Source organism: Ixodes scapularis, unplaced genomic scaffold, assembly GCF_016920785.2.
Source record: "Ixodes scapularis isolate PalLabHiFi unplaced genomic scaffold, ASM1692078v2 PGA_scaffold1__304_contigs__length_218370807, whole genome shotgun sequence".
NCBI lineage: Eukaryota > Metazoa > Arthropoda > Arachnida > Ixodida > Ixodidae > Ixodes > Ixodes scapularis.
The window spans coordinates 165,530,762-165,557,200 of NW_024609846.1; the positions used below are offsets into that span (position 1 = coordinate 165,530,762).

At 46.2% G+C, this 26,439-nt stretch overlaps 1 protein-coding gene across 2 annotated transcripts in view; it reads right to left on the reverse strand.

Moving 5' to 3' along the window:
- Nucleotides 1-26,439, reverse strand: part of LOC8036002 (mediator of RNA polymerase II transcription subunit 15) — a 99,975-nt gene that overhangs the window by 15,367 nt on the left and 58,169 nt on the right. For both annotated transcript variants that reach the window (XM_042290991.1, XM_042290990.1), the window contains exons 4-9: nt 10,892-11,092; nt 9,068-9,414; nt 7,472-7,612; nt 4,617-4,693; nt 2,347-2,489; nt 1,641-1,778 (exon numbers count right to left, since the gene is read on the reverse strand). In XM_042290991.1, coding sequence (XP_042146925.1) covers nt 1,641-1,778; nt 2,347-2,489; nt 4,617-4,693; nt 7,472-7,612; nt 9,068-9,414; nt 10,892-11,092 — 1,047 coding nt within the window. The remainder of the gene's footprint in view (nt 1-1,640; nt 1,779-2,346; nt 2,490-4,616; nt 4,694-7,471; nt 7,613-9,067; nt 9,415-10,891; nt 11,093-26,439) is intronic.

The window sequence follows — 26,439 nt, forward strand, 5'->3', positions numbered from 1 at the left end:
CCCCAGCGATTGTCAGTATTAATTTCTTTTTTTTTCTTTTCCAGTGCAGCCGTCAAGTCGATTAAGGAGAGACACTACTCCGGAAGGCTAACTTTTGAACCGTTTGTCTTATTTGCATGAAATTTGCACGGTGTACTCATAGCGCTGGACAAGGATACTGTGGAAATTTTCAACCCTATAAATTTATCATACAATGAGTTACATGAAAGTTCATAATAAAAAAGTGTATCTGCTGAGGAAAACTATCGTTTAGAAAGGGTAATGAAAATGGCCAGTTTTTTTGCTGGAACATACAGCAGAATACTTGCTTCATACGACTATGAAAAGAAATTTCAAAAATTATAAAATTTATTCACAATAAAAATATAAAAAAGTTTTTGTTTTGCTGTACATTTGATTAAAAGAAATATAACTTTTCATAACAAAAGAGCATAAAAATGCAGAAAGTAAGTTCACAGTCGTGTTCTCCAGAAAATTTCAATATAGAAAAACCGAAATATATCGGCACGAATAATTTGATTATGAAATGATAGCTTCCCTGAACTGATATTCGACACTAAAAAGTGAAGCTGAGATAAACGCGTTTGAAGTTTCAAGATGACGTTTTAAAAATTTATTTTTGCATCTTAAATGTCAGAAATTCTTTCCAGCTGTAGGTGATGTCTTGCTCAAACTTCTTGTGACATACTGACATTGCTTTTAGCTATTTTCACTTGTGGAGGACGAGTGCTACGCAGTGCAGCACACCTCACCAACATATAAAGAATAATTATTTTTGACATTGTTTGTCAGTGCACATTGACAAGACTTTGTGAGAGTGTTCCTTGTTATCCATACATGCCAAAACTCAGCAGTTCTGAATATGCGTTTTTTGGAAAAAAAGGTGCAATTCAAGGTAGTGTCCCCCCTTAAGCTGCCAAGCGGCCAGGTAAAGCCAAGCCAAACCAAGCATGGCGGCACATGCGTGTTAGTTATGGCTGCAAGTGGGAAGTTGGAGATGCAATAAACAGCATAACTGCGCGACGTGCACGGCCAACAAAATTGGGGTTGAGGAATTGCCCAGCCCTTGAACACGCTTCGTCTATTAGATATACCGATGTCAACGAACATGCCACGGCCTGTGGTCCCTTTTTGGACGGTGAAATTGTGAAGCGGTTAGGTCGCGTTGGTTTCTGTGCCGAGTGCCGATGACGCGAAAACTGCGTCGAGCGTTGTAGGGCACTTTTTTGTCGGCAAAAAGAACGCCGAGGTTGCGTTTTACGCTCTAGCATGTTCAGCTTTGTGGGCAAACGACGGCCATTCTGAGTTCATTGGTCAGATGAAACAAGGCCCACTTAACTGTGTGCTCCTTCTGCAATTTCCATCTTGGACCTTGCAAGTGCCCCTCCACCAGTTTTCCATTAATATCTTTTAATTTTGAGTGGGTGCTTGCTCAGTATTTTACAGTGCTTCACTGATTGCCTTCACCTCACGGCACCAGCTGAAAAAATGCTTCGTAACAAAAAGAAAAAACATTGAGGACATTTCACAGTTCATTTTCAAATAAAAATTTGAAAATAAACTATTTAAAAAAATTCTCAACAAAGATTTTTGTGTTTTTAGCAGCCGCAACCCACTATCGAGAAAGGAAGAGAACATACTTTCGTCCTTGTCGATGCGGGCGATCATGCGACGCAGGGGGTCAATGTACTTGGAGAGCTGCTTCAACTTCTCCAGGTAGGCCTGGTCGTCCGACTGGCTCCGGGCAGCCGGGCTGGGCGTGGCTCCGCCCACATTGCCTGCGCAAACGAGGCTTTTTTGAAAAGCGGCTCGACTGGGGCGGCCGTCGCGCCCTCGGTAGAGTGCAGGCAGCCTCTGCTTCTGGCAAAAGCGAGACACCCAAAAAGGCTACTGAAACGAGAACAAGCGCATGTCGCTCTTTTTTTAACGCAGAATGCGTTAAACGTTTGGCTACTAACTGTTTCTGGCTTTGCACCCCCATAAGAAAAGACCGTTGCATGAAGGCCACGTCGGCATTCGGCACAAACTCTAATCTTATCTAATCGTGAAATTTGAGCGCGCGTGCACACTGCCAGAGCACGCCGAAAGGCACGGGGCACGTGCCGCAGGCCGGGCCTTCAAAAGACACGCCCTGTCGTTCTTGTTCTGTCGGCGACCATAGTACTCGCTCAAGAAGGAATCTTTGGAGCAAAATTTAGCGTCAAAGCCACTACCCCCTCAGTGCACAGATCACGAAAGGCCCTTCCACATGAGTGACAAAAGGCCCGTCCGTGCATGCATCACGAAAGGCCCGTTTGCACATGTCATGAAAGGCCCGTCTGTCTGTACAAGGGGGAGCTGGCTCACCTGGGGTGCTCAGGGTACTCCCTGGAGAGGGGGCACCCATGGTGCCCGGGGTCCGTCCCAGGAAGCTGCCCGCCGGCGAGGGCACCACCTGGGACGACGACGGACTGGGCGCGTAGCCACCAGCCGGGGATGGTACCATCTGGCTGCGGGGCAAGTGAGAGACGACACTGAGTGCGCCGCAATGCCTGCGTGTGCCGCAATACATTACCTCGGCACTCTCGAAACATGAGCAAATTCTTATTTCCCCAAGAAATCTACCCTCACCAAAGACAATATTTCCGGAATTTCCCCAAAAGACATTTCTCTAACCCCTCGGCTATAAATCGCGAGTGTCACCCATTACGGACCGGGAAGCTTGATCACGAGTTTGGTTTCGGTGATTCATATCACCCTCTGATCAGTTGCAAACTTTTTATAAAATCAACAATTCACGCTAAAATATAAAAAAAAAAATGTGTCGCTTTAGATATCTGCTACCCCCCACCTTCTTAAACATTTCCAACGGTACCACACAGTCAGAATGGCAAGCAAACAATAGTGAGAACAAACAACATCTGACAATCACATCTAGCAAATAATTTAGTGTATGCTGTGTATGAGGTGCACAAACCATGTGCAAAACGTGTTTTTCTTTTCTCACGAGGTGACATTGCAACAAGCGTGGCGACACTGACGCTCAACTGGTCCGTTTCGTTTCACGGTTGCTTTGTCCCGTTAAGCACACTGAGAAATATGCATACGTACCTGAAATGCATATTCTGGATACAAATGCTCAACGATTATTAGTTTTTTTGTTTTTTTATAATTTTATTGTCTGGTGAAATCTGGTGAAATTTTGATGACAGCTGGGCTTTGCAACCACTTTCCCGCCAGACAACGCTGACCAATGGGGAACCGAAAATACTTTGTAGTTGTGAACATTGCAATAAAGGCGGGAGTAGAACATGGAAAATCGTAAGCATTGACATCACTGGTCTCAAAAGAAAGAGTGAGAAGGAGAGTGATAGAGAAGAACCACCGTGAGACACCGCAGAAGCGCCTACTTCCTTCAAGAGCCCACTATTAACATTTCCTAAATTTGGGAATTCTGCAAATTATATGTTAACCGCCCTATTTGACCAGACAGGTGCCAATGTCTAGATTAACCCAGTTTTCAGTGAAAATAGGGAGGGCACTCCCTTAGTATTTCATGGTAGGTACAACACCTAGGTACATGCTAAGTTACAACTAGGTGCAGAGCTTGCAAGCAATGTTCTGCAGCTTCTTTGCTTGTAATAAAGTGTTGTCAGAAATATGGGCCCACCGGAAGCACCTAGGTCCGCGTCTAGTATGCCTCACTGTCTGGAAACTGTCAAAATGTGTGCAAAGATGGTGGACTTCTTCAGTAAGATATATTACTTAAAGCCCAACATGTTTTACTTCCAGCGGGGCGTGCCTGTAAAGTGACCAGACATCCCCATTTAGGCGGGACAGGTCTCGCTTTTCCGTCCGTGGTCCCGCAGTCCCCAAGCGTGCTTGTGGGACGGTGTTTTGTCCCGCTTCGGCTCCTCCGAATTCCGAATAGATAAAAGACGCGGCTAGACGAAACGATCGCACCAGTGGGAGGGTGCTTTCCCTGAACAATGTACAAGATTCACTTGGCAGAGAAGATGCGGATACTATGGGTATGTTATCTGCAAAAATAAATACATTAATACTAAAGAAATATTCCAACCAAATGCATTAGATGTGTATGGAATGAAATGTGTACGGTCTATATAAAATACAAAAAAAATACTAAAAAGGTGTGATTTGTTACCAAAATTTAAAGTTTCCAAGCTTCACAACACTATTACCCCCCCCAATATGCGTCCCGCCTTGGGGCCCGAGGAATATGGTCAGTTTACATGCCTGCCAACTTGTGATTTTTTAGAACGGTTCGGGCACATGGATCAGACAAATGTCTTCGCCCGACTAAGTAAAACAGTTTGTTAGTACAGTTTAGAGTTCTTACCGTAATGGCAGAAAATTACGAAAGGGACTAGGAAGCTGCCTTGAGCGCCGTGTTCCATTCTAATAACCACTTGCAGCGCAGGCTCTCTCACCAAAAGAACAAACTGCTCCGTGGTCGAGCGTGCCTCCGACCGGGGCCACGTGGAGCAAATGCTCCGACACCGCAAGTCTAAATCCCTGGCTAACAGTCACAGTGAGCTTGTCTTCGTAATGCCAAATGGCCCCAACAGTAAATAAAAAAATAAACCACTCAAACTGGTCACAGGCTGCTGGCTCACCTAGGCACGCTGTTGGACATGGGCGCAACTGGGGAGGGCACGGCCGCCTGGTTACTTCCGGGACCCTGGCTCGACCCCTGTGTAAGGCCCCACAGGGTAAACGGGAGCAAACACTGCCTCTCCTGGGACACACCACTCCCCTCCATCGCTACAACGGGACCTCGTTCTGCTAATCGATGTTTAACGACTGGACGACGTGCCGTAGAGCCTGGGCTCGAGTCGGCTCGTCGTCGTCATCATTCTTGGCTGTCGTAAAATGCTTTCGGCCTCGAATGTTTTGCGCTTTGCGACTGTAGTCTGTTATAGGTTGAGAAAAGCAGGACAAGTCCCTCCCACAAAGCCTTCGGCTCGTTATGATCGCTGGTTTCCTCCTCTCCAGCGGTAGCACTGCTAAAGTGAAAAGAGTCGAGGGCTTTCGAGCAGAAGCTTCTATTGCTGCTCTTAACCTGCAACAGACTCGCCGCTGTTCAAATCACTCACACTGACGCACATGCAGCGTCGATACAATTGTCTGCGGAAAATTCCGCGCAATTACTGAAAGAGTGCGCGAGACTATGGCTCATGAATCCCATGTCAGAACAAAAACCGTGAACTCGTTAACAGCAAGGCACAAGTGTCAGATGACAAACTGCAAACAGTAGAAGCGGCACGATAGTCACCGCAAGGTACGCAACAGACGGAAAAAACAAAGAAACAAAAAAATTAAAGCTCTTCACGTTCATTAATAAGGGGACGCACGGATCAATGCAAAGATGCGAACAAAAATGTTTTTTTAGAAAGTGACATATTTCACACTAAGGGCTCTTTGCTTCGCGACCTGCAGTTTCTTTTTGAATAAGACTATATTTGCCCACGCTCTAAATAATAACTTACACCAGCTCAAGTAGCAAAATATTATTTTAAAGACAGTATTTTTCAGAGCTGCATTTTTATGGCAACAATTGTTAAGGGGAACCTTCCCGGGAATTTCCGTAGTCGTCGTCCTCCGTAAAAGCTCACGGTGCCTCAAGCATGCACACGCAGTTAGAGAATGTGTCGAAAAGCAACTAGCGGATGCTGGAGGCGCAACGTTCGACAGGCTGTTGTGACGGCACGTGCGCACGAACCTCCAAGCTGATGAACTTGCACGCCACGCCGTATGGCTAGACCTCGGAAGGTGAGTGGCGGGTCGGAAGAACGCGGCTTTCAGCTACAGCGCACTGAGGAGGATCGTCGTAGATCGGAGGCATGTCATAGATCGGGCACAGGAGCAGAATCGAAAGTGGAAGCAAAAATGGCATGGAAGTTCTTGGAATCGCGCTCGGGAGGACACGCAGAAACGACGCAGCGACGATGGTGAATTGCGCGATGACGTAAATCCGTTCAGATTTTTTCTTTTGTTCGTGGAGCTGATATCTTGGCAACCATTTAGACTCGTTTTGTTTCACCGATTTGATTATACTCAAGAGTTGTACTACACTTTGTAACATTCTTATTTTCCCGAGTTATTTCTTCTTCAATGTATAATGCAATCCTTCACCTGCACACCAATTATGCCCCTCCAAACCAGGTGACAAAGAATGCAAACTGGAAATAATTATGTGAGAAAATAAAAAATACTGTACCAGAATGTTTTGTTGTGCAGCAGACATATGGGAACAGTACTGACCGAGCCTTCTATCGTCTTTCCTAAACTCCGCAGATTATCCAGTACGTTCTAAGCCGAGAAATGTTGTAAACTACGGAGTAATGATTGTGATATTTAATTGTTTCACCATACAGGACTTACCAATGTCCTGTATAGTGTACCAATTTTTACCAAGATCCTCCTTTTAACAACAGAACTTCCTGTTGATCCTCACATTTTGCCTCGCTGAATTAAGATGCCAATGTGCACCAAATGTGTACAAGGTGAAACAGAAAGACCAAAGTGGTGACCTAGCTGGGTTGCTGTGAACTGGACGCTCGTACTATACAACAATATTTTCCTTAGAAATTATGGAACCATGAAGTGCAATCAAATTTCTGGGATTTCTAATACATCAATATAGAGGTATCGAGGTTCCTATGGCATTTACTGAACCTTTTTGATTGTTTTGGAAAGAGAACAGAAGTTAAGGTTATTAATAGTGATGCGACATCATAGAGTGCGAGCTCCCACATGCTCAAAAAGGTTTATGTTTCAAGCTTTCATATGCATTGTCACTGACCCGACTGCCGAGACTAAAAATGCACTAAAACAATGGGATGGGTTCTTTTTAATGAACTAGTCCGGTAACGCAAGCAAAAAAAGTAACAGGCCCCCTAAACTTCCCTGGCTCCCTTAATGTTTTACCCAGATTCTCTAACATATCTCCAACCTTTGGCAGGTTTTTGGCAGATGCCTCCCATCAATTTGGAGGTTGCGAGGCCGGTTAGGTCTACCCCAAGACGACTTCGGTTTGGCACCCCCCCTCCAGAACTCAGCCCGACACCATTGCCTCGCCCCGCGACATTACAAAAAAAAGTGGCGTGACGTCACAAAAAAAAACGCAGCAAAACCCGGCGACATCCCAAAAAAATGTTGGGACTTCAAAACAAAGTGCCGTGATATCACAAGAGAGCGCCGTGACATCACGAAAAAGTGCCGCCAGCACTACCAGGAAAGATGAAAGCCCGTGCACTAACATTTTGACGTCATTGCAGCAAGACCAAACACAAACACGGATTGAACACGCATGCTACATTCAAGCGTTCGGTTAAACCTCGTGTCCAATACGTCCGAGGACGTGTCAGGCCCCGAGTTGGCGTCACAAGAGCATGACGACGTCACATGGAGGTAGGGAGGGCTGTTCCCTACCTCCACGTCCCAGGTGGCGTCAGCAGACCGCACTCACCACGGGGGCCACGTTGACGGTGTTGGGCACGGCCAGTTGCGCCGTAACTGCCGAGCCGGTGGCCGCCTGTCCCTGGAACTGTGCCACCCCGGGGACCGGCTGTGGCTGGGGCTGCGACTGCTGCGGCGGCTGCTGCGGAGCCTGCAAGGGGCGTCTCGTTGGGTCTGACACGACGGCTTCTCGCAGACAAGGACCGCCTTGCGCCAGAGGGTGCAGAAATGCCAACGAGTGACCTTGCAATTGTCAGTCTTTGAGCGAGTGCCAACAAGAAATATGAAAACCACGAGTGCTCTTGGGCATTTTCGCTCGAGAATGAGGGGAGAATTAAAAAAAAAATAGCATTTTTACTTGCTTGCTGGACAATGTATGCGTGGTACCGCGACTGGTTTTAACATTGCGTACAAACGTTACAAAGAACACCAGTTTGTCCTTAAGTTTTGAACAAGCTTGAAAGTCTCGTCTCTAATTAAAAACAACCTGGGCGGAGGCCACCGACCAGATGGCACGATGAGCGGTGAACGCTCTCACGCTTCGACGCACTTAAAAAGCCCCCAAAACGTCCATTCACGGGACCAGCTCCAACCGCTGCAACGTGCTCTTTTCTTGTCGTCCCCACCAGGTGCCTAGTTTACCCTTGCAATCTTTCTGAGAATGTCCAGAATCAACCAAACTTTCTTGCAAGTGTTACTGTTCTGCCAACTTGCAAAAATATAATTGCAAAAGTGCACAGACCAATTCATTGATTCTTCTTTAAAACACCTCGTCAACCTCTACCGCTGCCTCCGTTTGGACTCCGTAAAACGAAGCGTTAGTTCCCGTGGTTCCCAGGCTCCCTCGCACACATCGCGAGGGTGTGCGCCACATCCTGAAAGGCTCCATTCTCACGATTTATGGAAGACTAGCGTCGGAAGGCACGGCAAACATTCGTAGCCAGAACGGCGACCTGACTGGGACTTATGCGCTTGCCGCCACAGCACGCATCCAACCTTTAGATAATGATGCTATCGGTGCCCTTCGCTTCCGAATGATGCGATAGGTCGTACGTTCAGGGACTATAATCTGAGCAGTGTAAGATGTGGCTGCTCATTGGCACAAAGCGCAAGGGTCCCTGGAGCATGTCTCCCACTGGCGTGTTGCGTGCATGCTAAATTATAGTTCCTCAATTTACATCTTACACTTGTGTTGTGCTGTTGTCTTTCTGATGCTACCCTGGCAGCGGCGCGACAGTGAAAGCAGACAAGTCAGATGCCTGTCCTGCCATACGCCGTGGTCGACGGAAACTTCGGGAGTCACAGCTTGGGGCGCCCCAACGGTTTGATGCTCGCCTGCGCTCATTGCGCTTGCCCGAGCTTCTATGCAAAACCACCAGGATTGCAACATCCGACAGAGTGACCCGTTGGCTGCTGCAAAATAATTTTTTGCCACTACAGGACTGCTTTTAAAGCACAGCCGGTCACGGGATGCCAAACGGACCAGTCGAAGACGTGCCCCCCAACCACCATAACTACGCCTCACGGGCCACGCAGCGCTCTGTTCAGGAGACCCGGCTACCCCTGTCCCAGGTTATTGGACCCCCTTCCAGGTGGGCCCACTCACCACAGCCACGTTGGGGACGGGTCCCTGCGGCCTGAGCTTCTGCATGGGAAGGGAGAGGCAGTTGCCCATCATCTGGCCCTGCTGGGGCCTCATCTGGCCCTGTAGCTGGCCCTGCAGCTGGCCCTGTAGCTGGCCCTGTAGCTGCCCCTGAAGCTGCCCCTGCAGCTGCCCCTGCAATTGTCCCTGCAGTTGTCCCTGCAGCTGCCCCTGCAGCTGCCCAGGCATGGGACCCTGCAGCTGGCTCTGTAGCTGGTTCTGAAGCTGCCCCTGCATGGGGCCTTGCATAGGGCCCTGCATGGGGCCCTGCTGGGACTGGGGGGCCATCATCATGTTGCCCACCTGCATCACTGAATGCCCATGGGGTCCCGTCAGTCGTACAGACTGCATGCTGGCTATGTGAAGCTGTTTCTAATGCACAATATGTTTTGGAAATGCGATCCCCAAGGAATGTGGGACGTAGAGCCACGAAAAACTGTCCCCAAATGTGTGATATGCATTTCAGGTGAAGTAAAAGAACTGATTATTGAGAATAAAGAATAAAATTCCTAACATTGTCCAATGAACTAAACCCAGGAGCCTAAGATTCTGATTTGCCCGAAACCATTAGACGGTTTTGTGTGAATTTGAACGAGCGTGGTGGGTGGAGCCCTCAAATTCGGACGAAAAAAACAACACACTATAGCATCTGTTTGCTGCGCAAGTTGAAAGATCCCACCTGACAAGCTTCTTTGAATTCAAGTGCTGTTGAGGCAATGGCACTCCTAAATGACTCCACCAATTCTATGTCTTTTAATTCGAGCAACAACCTAACATGCTAGGCTTCATCATCGCTAAAAGAATTCTTAATTTTCTTCGATCTTCCCTTTACTAAAACCTCTTTGATTACCACAAGCCCAGTTATGATCTCGTATCATCAGGAGTCAACGCACACATTCTATCTACAGCTATGCACATATTAGATTTTCCATAAAAAAACAAGGTTGAAGCTGCCTCCCTCAGGTTCGTGGCTACGGTGCTCAATCTCTCATTTCTACGCAAACATCAAACAATGACCACGGCATGGGAAGGACTACACAGCCAACATAAAGACACTGACTATGTACAGTACCTTTCACAACACAGGCTTATCTTACAATTGGTCATTAAGTGCAAAACACTAATGTCCAATAAATTTCAATTGGTAATACTGCAAACACCACTCTTACAAACACTTCTGCTCACAATACACCTATTGCCAATAAAACAGCTTATCTATAAACATCAATCGGATGACAACTGCAGCTTTAACCTCACAAGCAATTTTCTTGCCCTCAGCGGTAAGAGTGGAGGGTGTTGACGTGAGAGTTAGAATGCAACTCTCTCTAGGTCCACGGCTGTGTTCCAGTTTAAACTGCTTTGGGGATAACTTTAGGGTCACTTTTTGCCGAGTCCTCTCAGTCTCTGTTGATGAATGGCGTAGGGATACAACATCAAGTCCTCGAAAGACAAAGTGGAGCTTCCCTCGCGAGAGGGAGAGCTGGGAGTGTAAATAAATGGAGTGCACAATTCGTGTATTAGCAAATGTATATCTGCGAAGATGGGCGGAAATCAATTAGATCTAGTGCACAAGCACTCTCTCTCGAGAAGCTTCACTCCGTCTTTATCCATCTTGGTGCCGTGTATCTACAATGACAATTTTTTTCAATTCAGTCTCAAACAAGCAGCACCTCATATTTGTTTCTCGGTCACTTAATGCGTGCAGCCATCACTCCGTGCCGAAATAACGGCCTATTTTTCGTGAATGTATCCTTTTTGCAGCAAAGCGCAGGGGCGGGGACTACTCACGCCTGGGCTGCTGCATGGCCAGTGGGTTGAGCCCTCCCGGAGGCTGTGGGGCCCCCCCCTCCATGCCCTGGGCCCCCTGGGTGGCCATGGAGCGCAGGGCCATCATGGGATCCTGGGGAGTGCCCTGCGGGGGGCCCCCGGGGGGAACCCCCATCACGGTCCCGTTGGGGGCCAAGCCGGGCTGGGGGGCCTTCTTGGAGTCTGCACGGGAAGGAAAACACATTGTCTCAGAGGGCGTGCAAACACTCCGCCAGAATGGTGTGTTTATTTATTTATGTCTACAGTATGGTTGTGTAGAGAGGTCCTAAGTCAAAGGGCATAGGTACCTCACAAGGCTTTAGCCATTTCTTGGTGTACAAGGGGCAACAAGCGGAAGAGAGTTGGAATAATAAAACACAATAATTATATATGAAGTCCCACAACAGTTCAATAGACAAAACATAAGCATCATACATAAATTCACAGTCTAGCTCAAGAGCCAACACGTAAGAATTATATGCAAATTCTCGGAACAGTTCAATAGCCAAAAAAAAAAAAAAGTCAGACCGTCAGACCCAGTTGCTGCACTTGATTGAGTTTAAAGGACCCTGCAGTCATCTTCAGCTTGCTAAAAGACTTTTACACACACTTATCTTTACAAAAATGGTAACACGTGAAAAAAAATTTTTCCTCAAAATTCACACTTCATACAGAGTTGCGTTGACGGATACAACAGGGAAAAGTTGATCCACGAAGCAATACTGGCGAAGACAACCAGCTCAATCGTGGCGGGCGAGCACCAGGGCGGGCTTACAGCCACTAAACCAGCTGCACCTCAGAGTAACGACACTTTGGCCATCTTGTTGCTTCGAATCATTGTTGCCTAATATACGAAGCTTTCTCTGAAATCAGAGACGCTTCCATACCGTGCAGAAATGTCAAAACAGTCTGCGACAGAGCAAAACGATGTGGCCCGAGCTTCCCCACACCGTATCTACCGTTCAGGAATTGGCATTATCAAATCGTAACTATTGCCAATGGGGACCACTCCACTCTACTAAGCAATGAAATGGCAGCAACCACGAGACAATATGGAGTAGAATGTCCATACTCTAGTATAAGCATAGATCACTTAGTGGCTCTAGGTGGGCCTTTCAAAGTTCCTTCGATCCTACTGGGCAGCTCTCAGGAAAACAAGGAACCGGTTGAATCAAGGGAGAGCGAAAACTGTTTGCAAAGGCCTGGATACTGTGGGTTGCATTTTTGTTTCCTGTTCCATCTTTTGGCTGTGTTTCTCGACAGCTCAAGAGGTATCTTTGTGTTTATGGTTCCGCGGCACTCGAGCACGCTTGTCACGGTGCTTTGCATTCGTACAACGGTAAGCTGGCTGCCCCTTGAAGGCAAAGCTTGTTTCTAAGGCTTGCACTTATTTTTTTCAGCAGCTTGTGCCAAAAGATGTGCCCGTGTTGCACTCGCACCACTGCTTCACTATCACACTGCTGGTTTACTCGCGCAATTTTTTAATATTATAATGTTTGAGCACCGAACTGGGCGTCTCGTTTGAGTCAAAGACGTTTCCGTAAAAATGGGCATGTCACATATCAATGAGAAAGCAATGGTTTCCATCGTTAAACATCTAAATGGTATTAGCACACACCGTTTAGATGTTTAATTACCAACAAGCCCAATTATCAACCCTTTCCCGTCGTTAAGTTAAGCAACTTAGTGGCATTCAGCATAAAAACACTGCTGAACTTGCTACGACTAACTTGGTGGCATTCAGCATAAAAACACCGCTGAACTTGCTATGACTAACTTAGTGGCATTCAGCATAAAAAAAAACAACACTGGAACTCAGGGATACTGGTTTAATCCCCACCCTCGCCCGTTTTGATCTGGATGAGCATAGTACCGGCGATGTCCTGTATCACTACTGCGTGGTGCACGTTAAATACCCCAGGCTAGCAGTTGTACTGCACTGGCTAGATTGCTCATCTACAGCTGGGAGACTCGTCGCCCGTTGAGGCAGACCAAGTTCTAGGCTGTATAAACATACACACAACCCAATTTTTTTTCTTTAAAACACTGCTGAACTTGCTATGACTATACCCAAGTTTCCATCTTTGTCCACCAGTGCTAAAGCTAATTTAGTTTTAACTCATCTATTTATTTATGGACGATGCCTTCAGACACAACAAGTAAATAAGGAATCTGACATACAAAAAAAAAAAAAAAAAAAACTACAGCATGGATAGTTATGCCTACTTGAAGGAATTGGGAAATCACCTCGCTTCAAATTTTATTCCTTAAATTGTAGAATTTGAGAGAGAAAACACTCCACTACCATGATGAATGTATCTTGACAGGATTTTGCAGCCGACCCCATATACTTGCATAATAGCTGCAGTTTGTTATGTTTTCTTAAATTTTTATGCCAAGATAAAGCTGTCCTATCAACATTTACCAAATTACCTTTTCTTTTTTTTTTTTTTCTTTTTTTTTGTAGACGTTATTGCGCGCGCACCGTCCCGCTCTGGAAGAAGGCTTTTTCCCAACCACACAGCTGTCGTGCGGGGAAGCGAGACACGCAGATTCCCGTTGCGACTTTTCTATGAGAAGCGACGACGGGTCAAGCATGTTTGCGTGATTCGTCATCACAAAGCACACAGCGTACATCAGAGAGTTGTAAAAGAGGAGTCCTCAACGTTTGGCTGCCCCCCAAAAAATTGGGGGATCCAAACGCAACAACGCAGCGCGCCCTGCGCGTTTGCCTTGCGTTTCCCGCTTGCAGCGCCAATGCGGCTTACAAGCGTAATGTTCAAAAACGAAAATCACTAAAAAAAAAAAAGAAAAACAAATTTAAAACCTATTTATGCATTTAATTATTACTGCCAGCCATTGACCGGCCAAGGGCGGAGTGGGTACATAGTGGAAAAGAGCACACAATCAAAATACGCGGCACGACATGCTTCTTTCAAACGCAGATGCGCTTGAAATATTTACAATAATTTCAGGCAAACTATTCCACTCATCAACAGATCTCACAAAGAACGAAAATTTAAATAAATCAGAGGAGTACGGATAGGGATCAATATGCCTGTTATGCTTATGTCTAACAGACTTATTTTTCGCGGGCTCACTATTTCGCGTTTTAGGTAAAAGCTGAAGTTTTGAAATAATTCGCGGGTTCCCATTTTCGCGACGCGGTAGGATCTCAATTGAGATTCCAATGTGTTTACTTTTTACTGGCAATGTTCGCGGCACCTATTTTCCGCGAATTGTAGGCGATTCGCGAAAATTAGGTTCCCGCAAAAATTAAGTCGTTTGCAGTATATTTTTTGTTCGTCAAACTTCTGGGAATCGCTAACAAATGAGAAGAACGTTTTGAGGCAATTCATTTTCATGTGCGCTTCAATCGTGTGAAATCCAGCTCTATTTCGCAATTCTGCAACTGATCTGGTTGATCTGTAATCATGAAAAATGAAGCGAAGCGCCTTGTTTCGTACTTTTTGCAGTTTTCCCATGTTTTAACGCGTGTAGGGTTCCCAAACTGGGCTGGCATTAACAAGTACTTTTTGTTTACAAATAATATTTAAGGTAAAGCCGAATCAACCCGGCTGAAACAAAAGACAATCTAAGATCAGCATAAATTTTGTTAGCCGTTTTCAGCCAAAACAATCCAATCCGTAACGCTATAATTTGGCGCTCCTTCTCGGGTTGCTTTTGTCGTTCGTTTGCCGCGCTGACCGTTTGTCGCAAAAGATTTAGGCCTTTAACTATGCGGAAACTGAGCACTTGCTTTATTTAGATCTGAGCTAAAGCGACTTGGAAGCCTCGGAAGACTTGTTTTCAAGCTACAGGCAACGTGCCACGACCGCTCGGCCGATCGAGCCAAGAAAATCCAGTCAGAGTCTCGGAGTGGATTGCCATGCCAACGGTTACCGCCGGTTACCGCGTCTCTTTAGGTTTAGACCCGCTTCAGAGGGGGCAACTTTCCCAGCAATTTTGATATCCTGCGGCGGTGATGATCGTGATGACGACAGCTAATGACTTGGTTCTGGTTTGAAATGGATCAATTTTGGGGAATAAACCGTTTCAGAAAGATGAGGCAGTATTTTCAACGCCATTTAAATACATTAAAACACGTTTATAGTGCGTAAATGCGTGGCAAAATTTTGCAAGAAAATTCACGCTTAATTATGATGATGGCAAATCGTAAGAAACGAGGGTGTGGAACAATGAAATTTCGGCGCTTATTTTTTGGTCTATATGTGTTCAAAGGAGCAGCATCACATCGGACACACCAATATCCTGTTAAAAAAGACACAAAAAGAAATTTTAAAACGAATTAAACGATTAGCAAAGAGCACGTGGTAGATGTCGCTAACGCCACTTTTGTAATACCCGTTAGTGACGGTGAGTGTCTCGCCTCCGGCCACTACGAGAGAAGAGTGGCAGGAGGAACTCCCCTCTTCCCGAGAATCTCCTTCGGGTGTCCCAGAAGTCGCTATTGTCCCTCTACAAGATTATAGAAGATTAACCCGCCACTCAAAATTCGTACAAAAGCAGCCGCTTCGGGGGCTGGAACGACTATTAGGACTAGGGTGGCTTCATGTGCGCTTCGCACATGAAGGCTCCCTAATTAGGACATTCTCTCGACGTCAGCCTCGCAGCAGCTTTGCTCGTCCCGAAACTAACTACGTCACGGTTGCGGGAGATGTCACGTGCCCTCCGCTGGCTGCTCTCCGGGCGCTTGCCAGAGTGGGCCGTTTATAACGAAAAATACAGCCACTAGGCTCAAAATACAAACGTGCAATTGTCATTTACGGATACTGTGGATCATATTCAACCTATTTATGAACACGACGGGAATACTTCGAATTTCGTTGAAGTATCAATTTAAATTCCGTTGTCGAGGAGAAACACACTTTCGGTGGAATGTCGAGGCAAATTCTTTACATTTCGATGAAAAGTCGAATAATTTAGCGAAGCGAGCCGTTCGCGCAGTTTCACGGAAATGTGGTAGCAGTGACATCCCCGCAGTTATGGAAGTAGGTTTCGCTCCAACAACGTGAAGGAAGCAAACAACCCTAATCGCCACTCAAAGCTCCAGGGGAAGAAAATATGCTTGCAAGGACGTGATTTATTTTATTTTTTTTTTTTTTTATTTCAAAATACTATCAGTCCCTACATGGGACTATGATAGGGAGGGCATGAACAAAAAACTTTATAAACACTGAAGGAAAAAATAAAAAGAACACAACAAAAACTTGACAACTGCATTTGTTGCAAACCCGTCCTAAAAATATATTGCAGAAGAATCAATCGGCGCGGGGAAAAAATGTAAAATCAATACAACAATGGAAGAATGACGCTGGCAGGAAATCATGACGCGACAAAAAGAGAGAAAAGTAATTAAATAAACATGCAATTTCAAGGATTGCTGCCCACGTCATCAAATGCAAGGTAAGAACAAAAAGATTCCAGCGATTGACACGATACTGCTTGTTCTGGGAGAGAGTTCCACTCGCTTATCGTTAGGGGAAAAAAGAATACTTAAAACAGTCTTTGAAGCAGCAGGGCTGGTGAAGGGCACGACTATGTTTGTTACGTGTAATTCTAGACGCATCGGGAAGTAAGCAAGCTGTCTTGTCTATCTGTAGATAATCATTAAGAATCATGTAAAGAAATTTTAACCTTTTCACTTTACGCCTAGCATTTAGTAGCGAAAATTTGGCTCTCGAGTACAAAGCCGTTGGCGAATCTAATCGACGACATTTAGAAAATGTAAAGCGCAAAGCGAGCCTCTGCACTCTTTCTAATTTAAGGGCATCTTGCTTAGTGTGGGGGTCCCAGATTTCGCATGCATATTCCATAACCGGCCTGACGAGCTTCGAGCTTGGTCGAAGTCAGTTTGGAGCATCGGCCGGATTTTATCATTTGTTCGTTGCGACCGCATCCTCTGATGTGGCGTGGATGTAGTTATTTACGTAATAACTACGTCCCCCTCGTCTCATGTAATGTATCCCAATTGGGATACCTTTGAGAAAATAAAATCTGATCTGATCTGATTCGCGCACAGATGCCAAAGTTTCAGCCCGATCCGATAGCTTAATCAAAAGTTATAAGTGATTTTCTGAAAATTTCAATGGGAAAATGGCGGCCGACGGAGTTTTCGAATACATAGGACTCCATGGCACCAGAAACCGAAAACTGGCAAAAATGAGCTCCATTTTCCCAATGAAATTTTCAGAAAATCACTTATAACTTTTGAAGGAGGTATCAGATCGGGCTGAAATTTTGGCATCTGGTTGTGACCTTTAGCGCTGCCTTTAGACGCAGAATGAGCGCTCGGCGATTCCTAATTTATTTTTGCGGTGAAGAAAACCCTGTAAATTTTTTTTGTGACACCCTGTAGTATATTTATATATTGTAATAAACTAATATCATACCTCGCTAGTGATAACACTAAAAGAAAATTAAAAAGAAACATTTTCTTTTAGAAAATTAGTGTTGATTAAGCTAGATATTCTAATCATTCCTTTATTAAAATGTATGTAACGGATTTAATATTTCACGAATAATATATGGCACCTGTATGCAATTGAGAGTTCAATTTTAGTTTCTTGTGATTTGCATTTATCTATCTATTTATTTATTCACACTATTGACCTATTGGCTGTTACAGGAGTGGGTTATTAGTAAAATAACCAAATTTTTAAAGCACACTTGCACGAATGACACGCTCATGAATGGTTCGGACAAAGATGCAGTTAAACGTATATAAGCGCAGTAAAGAACAAAGAAAAGAAAATGAAAGAAAAATAAATGATGCGTGTTGTTGGGCGAGGCCTTTCAGGCCGACTTCAAAACATTCAACGGCGTTACACGCAAAAGCATCTTGCGGGAGGAAGTTCCACTCAGCTATGGTCCTCGGAAAAAAGGAGTACTTAAAAATGTCGATCCGGGTTTTCATCGGCATCAAGATTTCAGTATGACTGCCCCGAAGTCCTCTAGTAGAGTGAAACTTCAAATATCGCGGCGAATCCATGTTTAACCTTTTGTTTTATATCAAATAGAGCAGTTTTAATCTGGCTACTCTCCTTCGTTCTTCCAATGGCAGCAAGCTGAATTGGGGGAGCATCGCATTTACAGGCTCAGTCCTTCGGTATCTGGATGTGATAAAGCTGGCAGCTCTCATTTGTACATTTTCTAGTTTTTCTTTTTTGTTTTTTTTTGTATGGGTGCTATAATCTGAGGTTACGTCTCAAGAACCATAATTTTCTTTCGGTGGTGCTTGTCAAGTTGTCGATATGGGATTTCCAACTCATATTTCCAGACATGGTTACACCTAGGTATTTAAAATTACTGGTGAACGCTAGTGGGCAACCGTCAAGTTCATTACAAAAACAAACACCTTTTTAATCTTATTTGTGATTCTTGAGAATACAGTTTTTTGGGGGTTAATTTGTATTTTTGACCGTTTGCACCACTCATTTATAGTTTCTAACGATATGTTCAAAGTGATCTGATCTTCTTTAAGCAGTCGTCTGCGAATAAGCGAGTGGTAACTCTAGAGCTAATGTTATCTGCAATATCATTAATGTAACTTAAAAATAATACCGCTCCCAGCACGGACCCTGGGGAACCCTTGACGTGACCTATAATGTATTAAATCTAGCATCGTTAACTTCTACAAATTGAGTATGATTAGTGAGGTAGGCTCTAATCCATCTCAATACCTGTAAATTTATACCGGCATCTACTAGAGCTTTTTAATAAGTTGTGCATCTGGAACGCGATCGAAAGCCTTTGAAAGGTCCAGCCAGATTACATCCGTCTGTCCCCTCTCATTCAGCGAAGTCGTACAATCGTGTACAGTTTCTGTCAGTTGTGTGACTGCCGATAGCCTCCGCCGGAATCCGTGCTGGTTTGGGTTAAGAACGTTTAAACTTTCAAAGTAATCAATGAGGTAACCCGATAATACATGCTCAGTATTTTTCAACAATGAGGGAAATCGGACGGTAGTTTTTAATGTTATGTTTGCTTCCAGTTTTATGCACCGGGGTAACTTTTGCCGTTAGCCAGTACGTAGGTAAAGTATGTTGGTCGAAGGATGCGCGGAATATGATTGTTAAATATTCATAGAGTTTCAAAAATTTGTTAGGAACATTATCAGGCCCTTCAGACTTATGACTATCAATGTTCAGCAAAGGAGAAAAAATACCCTGTTGTGATATACAGATATCAAAGTCAGCCTGGGACACCTCTACAAGCACGCTTTCCAGATACTGTGCATCACAAAACGACTCAAGAAATACAGAGTGAAAAAAAAAAAAATCATTACATCGGGAAGCTAACTCACTAGGATCAGAGATAACTTCATTGTTCGCGAGCACGTATTTTAAAGACTCTCAGATGTGGCGAGGCGACGCGAAAGCTTTCGCGGCGAAGTTTTTATGAATGGCGTTAGGGTGTCTGTGTAGCATCTTTCCTTTGCTTGCACTAGCTCATCCTTCAAGGTTCGTGAAAGACTGTTAACCTAAATTCTGATTTCTTGTCCTATTTTTGCGCTTTCGCTTTACTTTTCGTTTAGTTGAATAATTTTGCGGTTTATCCAAGGCCTTTCTTTTTTGCACAATTTTTTCGAGAACAAATTGCTTGTGACAGTAGTTGCTGGTATTTTTAAACTGAAGCCACAAACAAATCACAATCATCCCCCCTTCAAATCCATGCAAATATATCTCCAGATAGTCCAAAATGCTTACATCATCAGCTCTACTGAAGTTCCATACGTAGATGGGCGCATGACCTTGTTTTATTGCGTTGCGGTAAAACGTTTCTCATGCACAGCAACACAAGCTTGTGGTCCGACAGGCCACCTCCCACTAATACCGAGTAGTCCGACGCATGACCATCGAGAAAAAATAAGATCGAGTAATGATTCTGCAGTTTTCCCACATCTCGTATTCTCGTTTACAATCTGTACAAGTCCATTTCAAAACGCAGTGTCCAAAAAAACTTCCAAGTTTTTTGTGTTTTTTGTGTTTTTTTTTCACATCAGTTGACCCCGTCTCCCGCTGATTTCCTAGTCGTAATCCTAATCCTTCATTTCTTTTGTGCCCCAGAACAACCATGAGGTTTTGATGTGATGGGACATACACACACACACAAAAAAAAAAGACTTAATGGGACATTGTTCTAGGCATGGTACAGCAGTATGTCAAGATCACGCTTGAAGGAAGCAAAGTCAAGAAAAATATCAAAAGATGATGACGCTAAGTCGTTCATTAAAATTCGCATGCGAATTGACGGTGTCAGTGTGTCCTTCGGGGACGGGTAGAATACAGAGTGCTTTCTACAGAAGCAAGCAGGCGCGTGAAAATGTACAGAGTTTAGCATGTCAGCATTACATTGACCGTGGATCACTTTGTGTAAAAAATATAATATCACGCGAGAGTCAACGTGTGGACAAATTTTGTAAGTTTAAAGTGGTAAGAATATATTCGTAATTATAATAACACCTTCTATTAAAATGCCTGTCGTACACAATACGGACAAACCGTTTCTGTACAGATTCAATTCGTGACGTATCAGAGGCCGTCAGCGAGTTCCATATCACACTACCAAACTCAAGTTCAGTACGTACTAGACACGAAAATAAGCGAACAATGCACCAAGGATTCTTGAAGACACGAGATAAACGAGATAACAAACCCAGCATTCGCATGGAAGAAGAGACAATCTGTGTGACATGATAAGAAAAAGAAAGTGTGGCATCAAAAAAGTTTGCAAGGTCACGAGCCTCAGTGACTCGTGCGATTGTGGCAGACTGGAGTACCTAAGTGTAAGATAATATATCGCTTCTCGAGACATTGACAGAACTTTTGTTTTGCTTGGATAAGATGCAAAAAATTTTCAAAACACCACTCATATACACGTAGCATATCGGCTTGTAAAAGACTGCAGTCGTATAGATGACTCACGATAAGGAAAGAGGGACATTTAAGACAAACAGACAAGACAGATGACTGTACATTCACAAAGATATTGATGTCGTCAGCAAACATTAACAAGTGTGAATTTAGTACGCACAATTCCAGGTCGTTTACGAAGACGACAAATAAGAGAGGCCCCAAGTTCGATCCTTAAGCGACCCCAGATATTGCTTCGAAAGTATCAGGATAGCTGTCTGAAATCCTAACAGTGCTCTAACGTTCAGTCAAATACGTCCTGAACCAACTCAAGGGTTCCGGTGATGCTCCGTACAAGGGTAATTCATACAAAAGAAAATCATGGTTCACTTTATCGAAAGCATTAGTCAAGTCGAAATACACAGTGTCGACCTGACCACGGGAATGAACTATAGGAACTGTATATTCAAGAAACGAACACAAATTCGTTTCCACAGAGTGACCGTTTCAAAAACCGTGTTGTAAACTGCTAAATTTCTGTCGGAAAAAATAGGAAACGTGCGAGTAAATAACCATCTCAAAGACCTTTGAAAAAGCACACAATAATTGAAATAGGTCTGTAGTGGTTAACCTTACACAGATCGCACCTTTTTGTGTATCGGAACAAGAACCGACCTTTTCCATGAGGCTGGAAAAACGCCAGTTCTCAAAGAGAGGTTAAATATGTGTTCTAAAAGAGGAGCGATAACATTCGCACAACCCTTCGCAATAAAGTTTGGAACCCTATCTATCCCAAATGACAACTTTGACTTTAGTTTCATTATTGCTTTTAATAATATCATCTGTGTCAACATGACCGATCGCCAAAGAATCCTGGCAACCTAGATTGTTAAGTTTAGCACTACCTGAAAATACACTCGAAGAGTACCACTCTTGAAAATGGCCTTGGAAAAGGTTCGCGACTTCTAAAGGAGATGTGTAACCAGTGTCAGTCCGTAAACATTCAGTGTTAATTGCTTCCCGCGTGTGTGCTGCTCGACAAATTTCCAATACTCCTCTGGCTTTTGGTTCAGAAAAGTTTCGATTTTAACTTTATAGACCCGTTTGTCATGTTTGAACAATTTTTTTCAAGTTTCCGATAAATACCAAACTTAGTGTACCATAATTCCAAACCACTGTTTTGAAACAATATATTTCTGGAAGATTCAAATCCCCCGCAATAATGACGCGAGAGTTGACTTGAATCTGATTTGTTCAGTAGTCTTCAATGGCATTTAAGAAAGAGACAGGGGAATTTGGGGGCCTGTACACAGCGCCAACGATAAAATTAATACAGCAGAAATTTATTTTGCTCCAGACACTTTCGTTATCCGGGATATGATGTCAAGGTTATAAAAATAGGTCAAATGGGTCACATATAAGAACTTGTCAAGCTTTACCAAAAACCATGAAAAGAAAAAACAGCTCGACATTAAACGAAACACATTTCAAAATAATTTTTTTATTTAATAAATTATAATAAAATGTCCATCGAGAGTGTCACAAAAAGAGTGCTAGTGCTAGCGAGCGGTCAAACGTGCCATCCCCGACGGATTGGAGGGACGTCAGTTTTCACCTCAGCAACCTCAATAATCAATAGCACGAAGAAAAAAAATGGTTAAACTTGCGTTTTTTTTTTTTTTTTTTTTACTTTAAGAGTTTTAAAAAGGAAAAAAAAAAACATTATTTGGGGTCAAAATTAAAAATTTGACCCCGTGCCTGAATTGAGATAAGTTTATGATGCGATACCGCACGATCGTCCAAAATGAGATGGAAGCGACCTGCGAAGTGATCGAGCCAGTCAGACATTCCCATACCAGGAATACCGCCAAATTCGGTATACACTTCAATTTTGTTCATAGTCTTTCTAAAGACCGGCCTTATGGGGTCATGCGCGGCAATTTAAAATTTAATGCAGTCATTACAAGAGCGACAGTTCGAGTTGGACGAGCTGGTAGAGGCTAGGCCAATACCGGCAGGACGAAAAAGGCATGTCCTCCGCATGATCCAGGCAATCAAAAGGCACAGGAGGAGCACTTTCTGAGGAGGGGTCGGACTCAAATGGCATGCAAAAACATCGCCTCTGAGACAACAAAAACTAAAAGGAAACAAAAAAACAAAAAAGTGTCCACAGCACCGAAAGGGGTTAAACCGCAGCCCCACTCGCCAGCAGGCAGACGTGATCGCGCGTTCGTTGGAAACATGATTTGGAAGTCAGCACGAGCACGATCCGGCGAATTAATCGCACCCTGCCCCCCCCCCCCTCCCCCCCCCTCCCCCGGGGGGTTGTCGCGGGGGTCCCACAGCCAAGCCGGAATCAGGAAGAGCGTTCGGCGGTATTCAGGTCAGTCGGCTCGTCAAACCGGACCCGACGGCCGACTGCGCCACAGCGTCCGCGTGGGCACGCCTGGCACGCCGCACCCTCTCCCCACGACGTCGGCGAGCGTCATCGGCGGGACGCTCGCCCGCCCACGTGGCAGACACAGCGCCGCTGTCCGTCACACGCGCTCCGGGTACAAGCACCGTCTCGGACCTGGCGCCCAGGCGACGCTCCCGCCACACGATGACGCAGCACTTTCCGCGCGTACACCGGGTGCGTTCGCCCGAGGCCAAACAACGCTCTCCCGCAAACACACACACACAAAAAAAAGAATCGCACTTTTTACGAGCGTGTATTCCGTTTCATATTTGGTGCGCACAACGCTGTCGGAGCTAATGGTAGTACTTTCACCTGGCGTCTCATTTGGGCGAGAACACGCCCCTTGACAAGCGTCGTACTTATGCCGAGTGCAAAACGGAGCAACCCGGCAGCGCAGCGCCCGCGCGTAACATCGTACTACACATTCTCGGGAAACCAAACCCGTGGCGAGAAGTCGCCGCGAGCCAAGAGAAGGTCCGCCGTCTAGAACGCTGCCAAATACCTTACGAGCGGGAAGGAGGGAGGCTTGTAAAGTAATCGGCACCGCGCCGTGCAGCACGTGCGACGGATCGCGAGGGCCCGAGAGACGGGGTACGTACACGTGAGCAGGCTGAGCAGCGTCGGCTCGTAGAAGGGGCCCCTCTGCGGCGGCGGGGCGGCGGGCGGCCTGGCGTACGCCATGGCCGCCCTGCCGCCCAGGTACTGCTCCCAGGGCGGTGGACGGTCCAGCGCCGCCGACGGTAGTCGCGCAGCTCGCCGCCTCGGCTGCCCGCCCGCTCGGCCCGCCGACGGACGACCCCGTTTCGCGACCCCCTCGCCGCTGGGATGCCCCCCTCTCGCCGCCGGGCACGGTGCGACACCGGTCCGCCGACGCTCTCTTGCCGCGGGCCCAAAGGGGGACCCCGGGCGGGGAACTCCCGGGGAACACTAGAACCAGGCACGCAGCCAAGGGGGGGGGGGCATGGGGCCCGCCTCCCCCCCCCCCCCCCCCCCCGAAATCTTCCATTTTGCTGGGACCTCCTGCCCCCCTCATACAGCAATTTGTCATGGCCCCCAGGCCCCCCCCCCCCCCCCCCCCCCCCCAATTCGGGGGCTCGCCCCCCCGAAACAAAATCCTGGCTACGTGCCCGACTAGAACCCCTATTCCCCCCACCCGCCCCCCTCCCCCAACTCGAGGGTCGAACTTAAAACCAAGTATCGCGTTAAATCTGACCGATGCCGACGCTAATGCAGCCAATCAAGAAGCGGCAAAAGTGCATCGTCACGGCGCTCGTTGTCTCTGTGGCTTCCCTATCACGTAGCCAGGAATTTTAGAACGGAAGGCCCCAACGCCTCGGGCGTCCCGAGCAGCTTGGGGCCTCGCACAGAGCAGGCGCACAACCGTCCCCGCACGCCCAATGCAACATATGTCAATTTCTTTTTTTTTTCCTTGGGAGGGGTAGTTGTGGGGGTTATTACGGATGTCATTTACCAGTAATCTGAGGTGCAATGGAAAACAATCGGGTCTTTGGCCGCCGGCGGTGCGCCGCATTTACCAACTCGACTGTATTTTTTGTTTTGTTTTGCTTTTCCATAAGCTGCGTTGCCATACCCCCTTCCACTTTAGAAGAGCGAACGCTGGAGAGAAGTCCTCCCCTCCAGCGTTCGCTCGGCTGAACAAGGAAAGGGGTGGGAAGACCTTGCACTTTACTCTGTCACCGACTCTTGCGCTCTTTTTTTTTCTGCGCGTGATTGATTAGGCCGGTAACAGGAAACGATGATGCTGCTGTTGCACGCGTGGCTCCATTCGGATCGTTGCATCGGCAGCGGTTGGAGTGCGGCAATCTTCGGATGATCTCGTAAGGTCCCAACGTTGCGAATCTGCCCCGTGTCCTGCGCTCGCGTCCACCGGCCCACGGTCGCCCGCTGCCTCTGGTTAGGGCGCCTCTGCGCAGCGCGAGTTCGTCGGCTTCTTTTGCAGGGTTGTGGTGACGTCAGAACGCCGAGCTACGATTGGCTCTGATTGAAGAATAGTGGGTAGACCTCAAAGCAAGCATGCCTCGAGGTCTACCCCCTATCTTTCTATGGTAGCCAATCAAAGCTCGGCGTTCTGAAACCCACAATACCCGCAAAAGAAGCAGACGAACCTGCTCATAGATTACGTTTCCCACTGCTCGATAGGAGTCACGTGGTTTACGGGCCGCGTCTGCAATAAGAGGTGACGAAATCGTCCATCCCGTCTGCGAGCAACTCTCTCCCCGCTTCCTCCCGGCTAGGCGACAACGCACGCGCACCTGCGGCGACCAATCGGCGCAGGATGCTTCCGCCATTATATTGCAAACGCTCTCAATGGCACGAGTTTGCTCCCTCTCTCATATCCAGGTTGTCATGGCCGCTTGCTGCCATCTGTCGGTTCCTTTGGACAGCCACGCCATCTTCTGAGCCGAGCCGGACACGAAGCGACGTGCCGTCGAAGCACGTGCCTTCGGCGGCCGCCTTTGGCTTCCGATTCGGACGCGACGGCGACGTCGCCAAGTTTTGCGAAGCCGAAGGTCCGACGTCGAACCGCGGATGTTCGTCTCGTTCGTTTCACCTTCCAACGAGTCCGAATTTCGAAATAGAAAGCGCATTGTAAAACGAGAATTTAGAATAGAGAACACCGTATCGTTCGCTTTAGTTTTGTACTTCACTATTTCAGCTCGCTCTCCGAATGATACAAAGTTATCCGAGGGAACAGATAGACGCTTGTCCGCAATGGTGAAATGCCGCGGATGCCCAATCCGAACTTGCTGCCCTCTCTTCCAAACGACAACCCCTTGTCGCGGTGTAAACAAAGGAAATCTTCCAAACAAGGCAAAAAGCGAAAGCGTCGACCCCAATGCGCTCTCGGAGGAAGAAAAAAACAGACAAAAATCATCAACCAAGTTTTGTATCACTTGCACAAACAGATGTTGCTTGGTCGGCTGCCCACGAGAATGCACGCCAGCGTGGGAATGTGTGTACCGTTCGTGTTGGAACCAAATAAATAAATCTGACGATCGCAAATCTCCGTGAATTTAACTCAAAAAGCTTCCCGCAAAAGCAATCGTGGACCGACGACGTCGGGTTTTGTCTTTTCACGACACCTCCATCCACGTTCTCGAACGAAACGGTCATGCAGAAAACGCGGAAAAACTATATGAGAAAGTTTTAGTGTAGCGTTGCTGGCTCTTATCGTA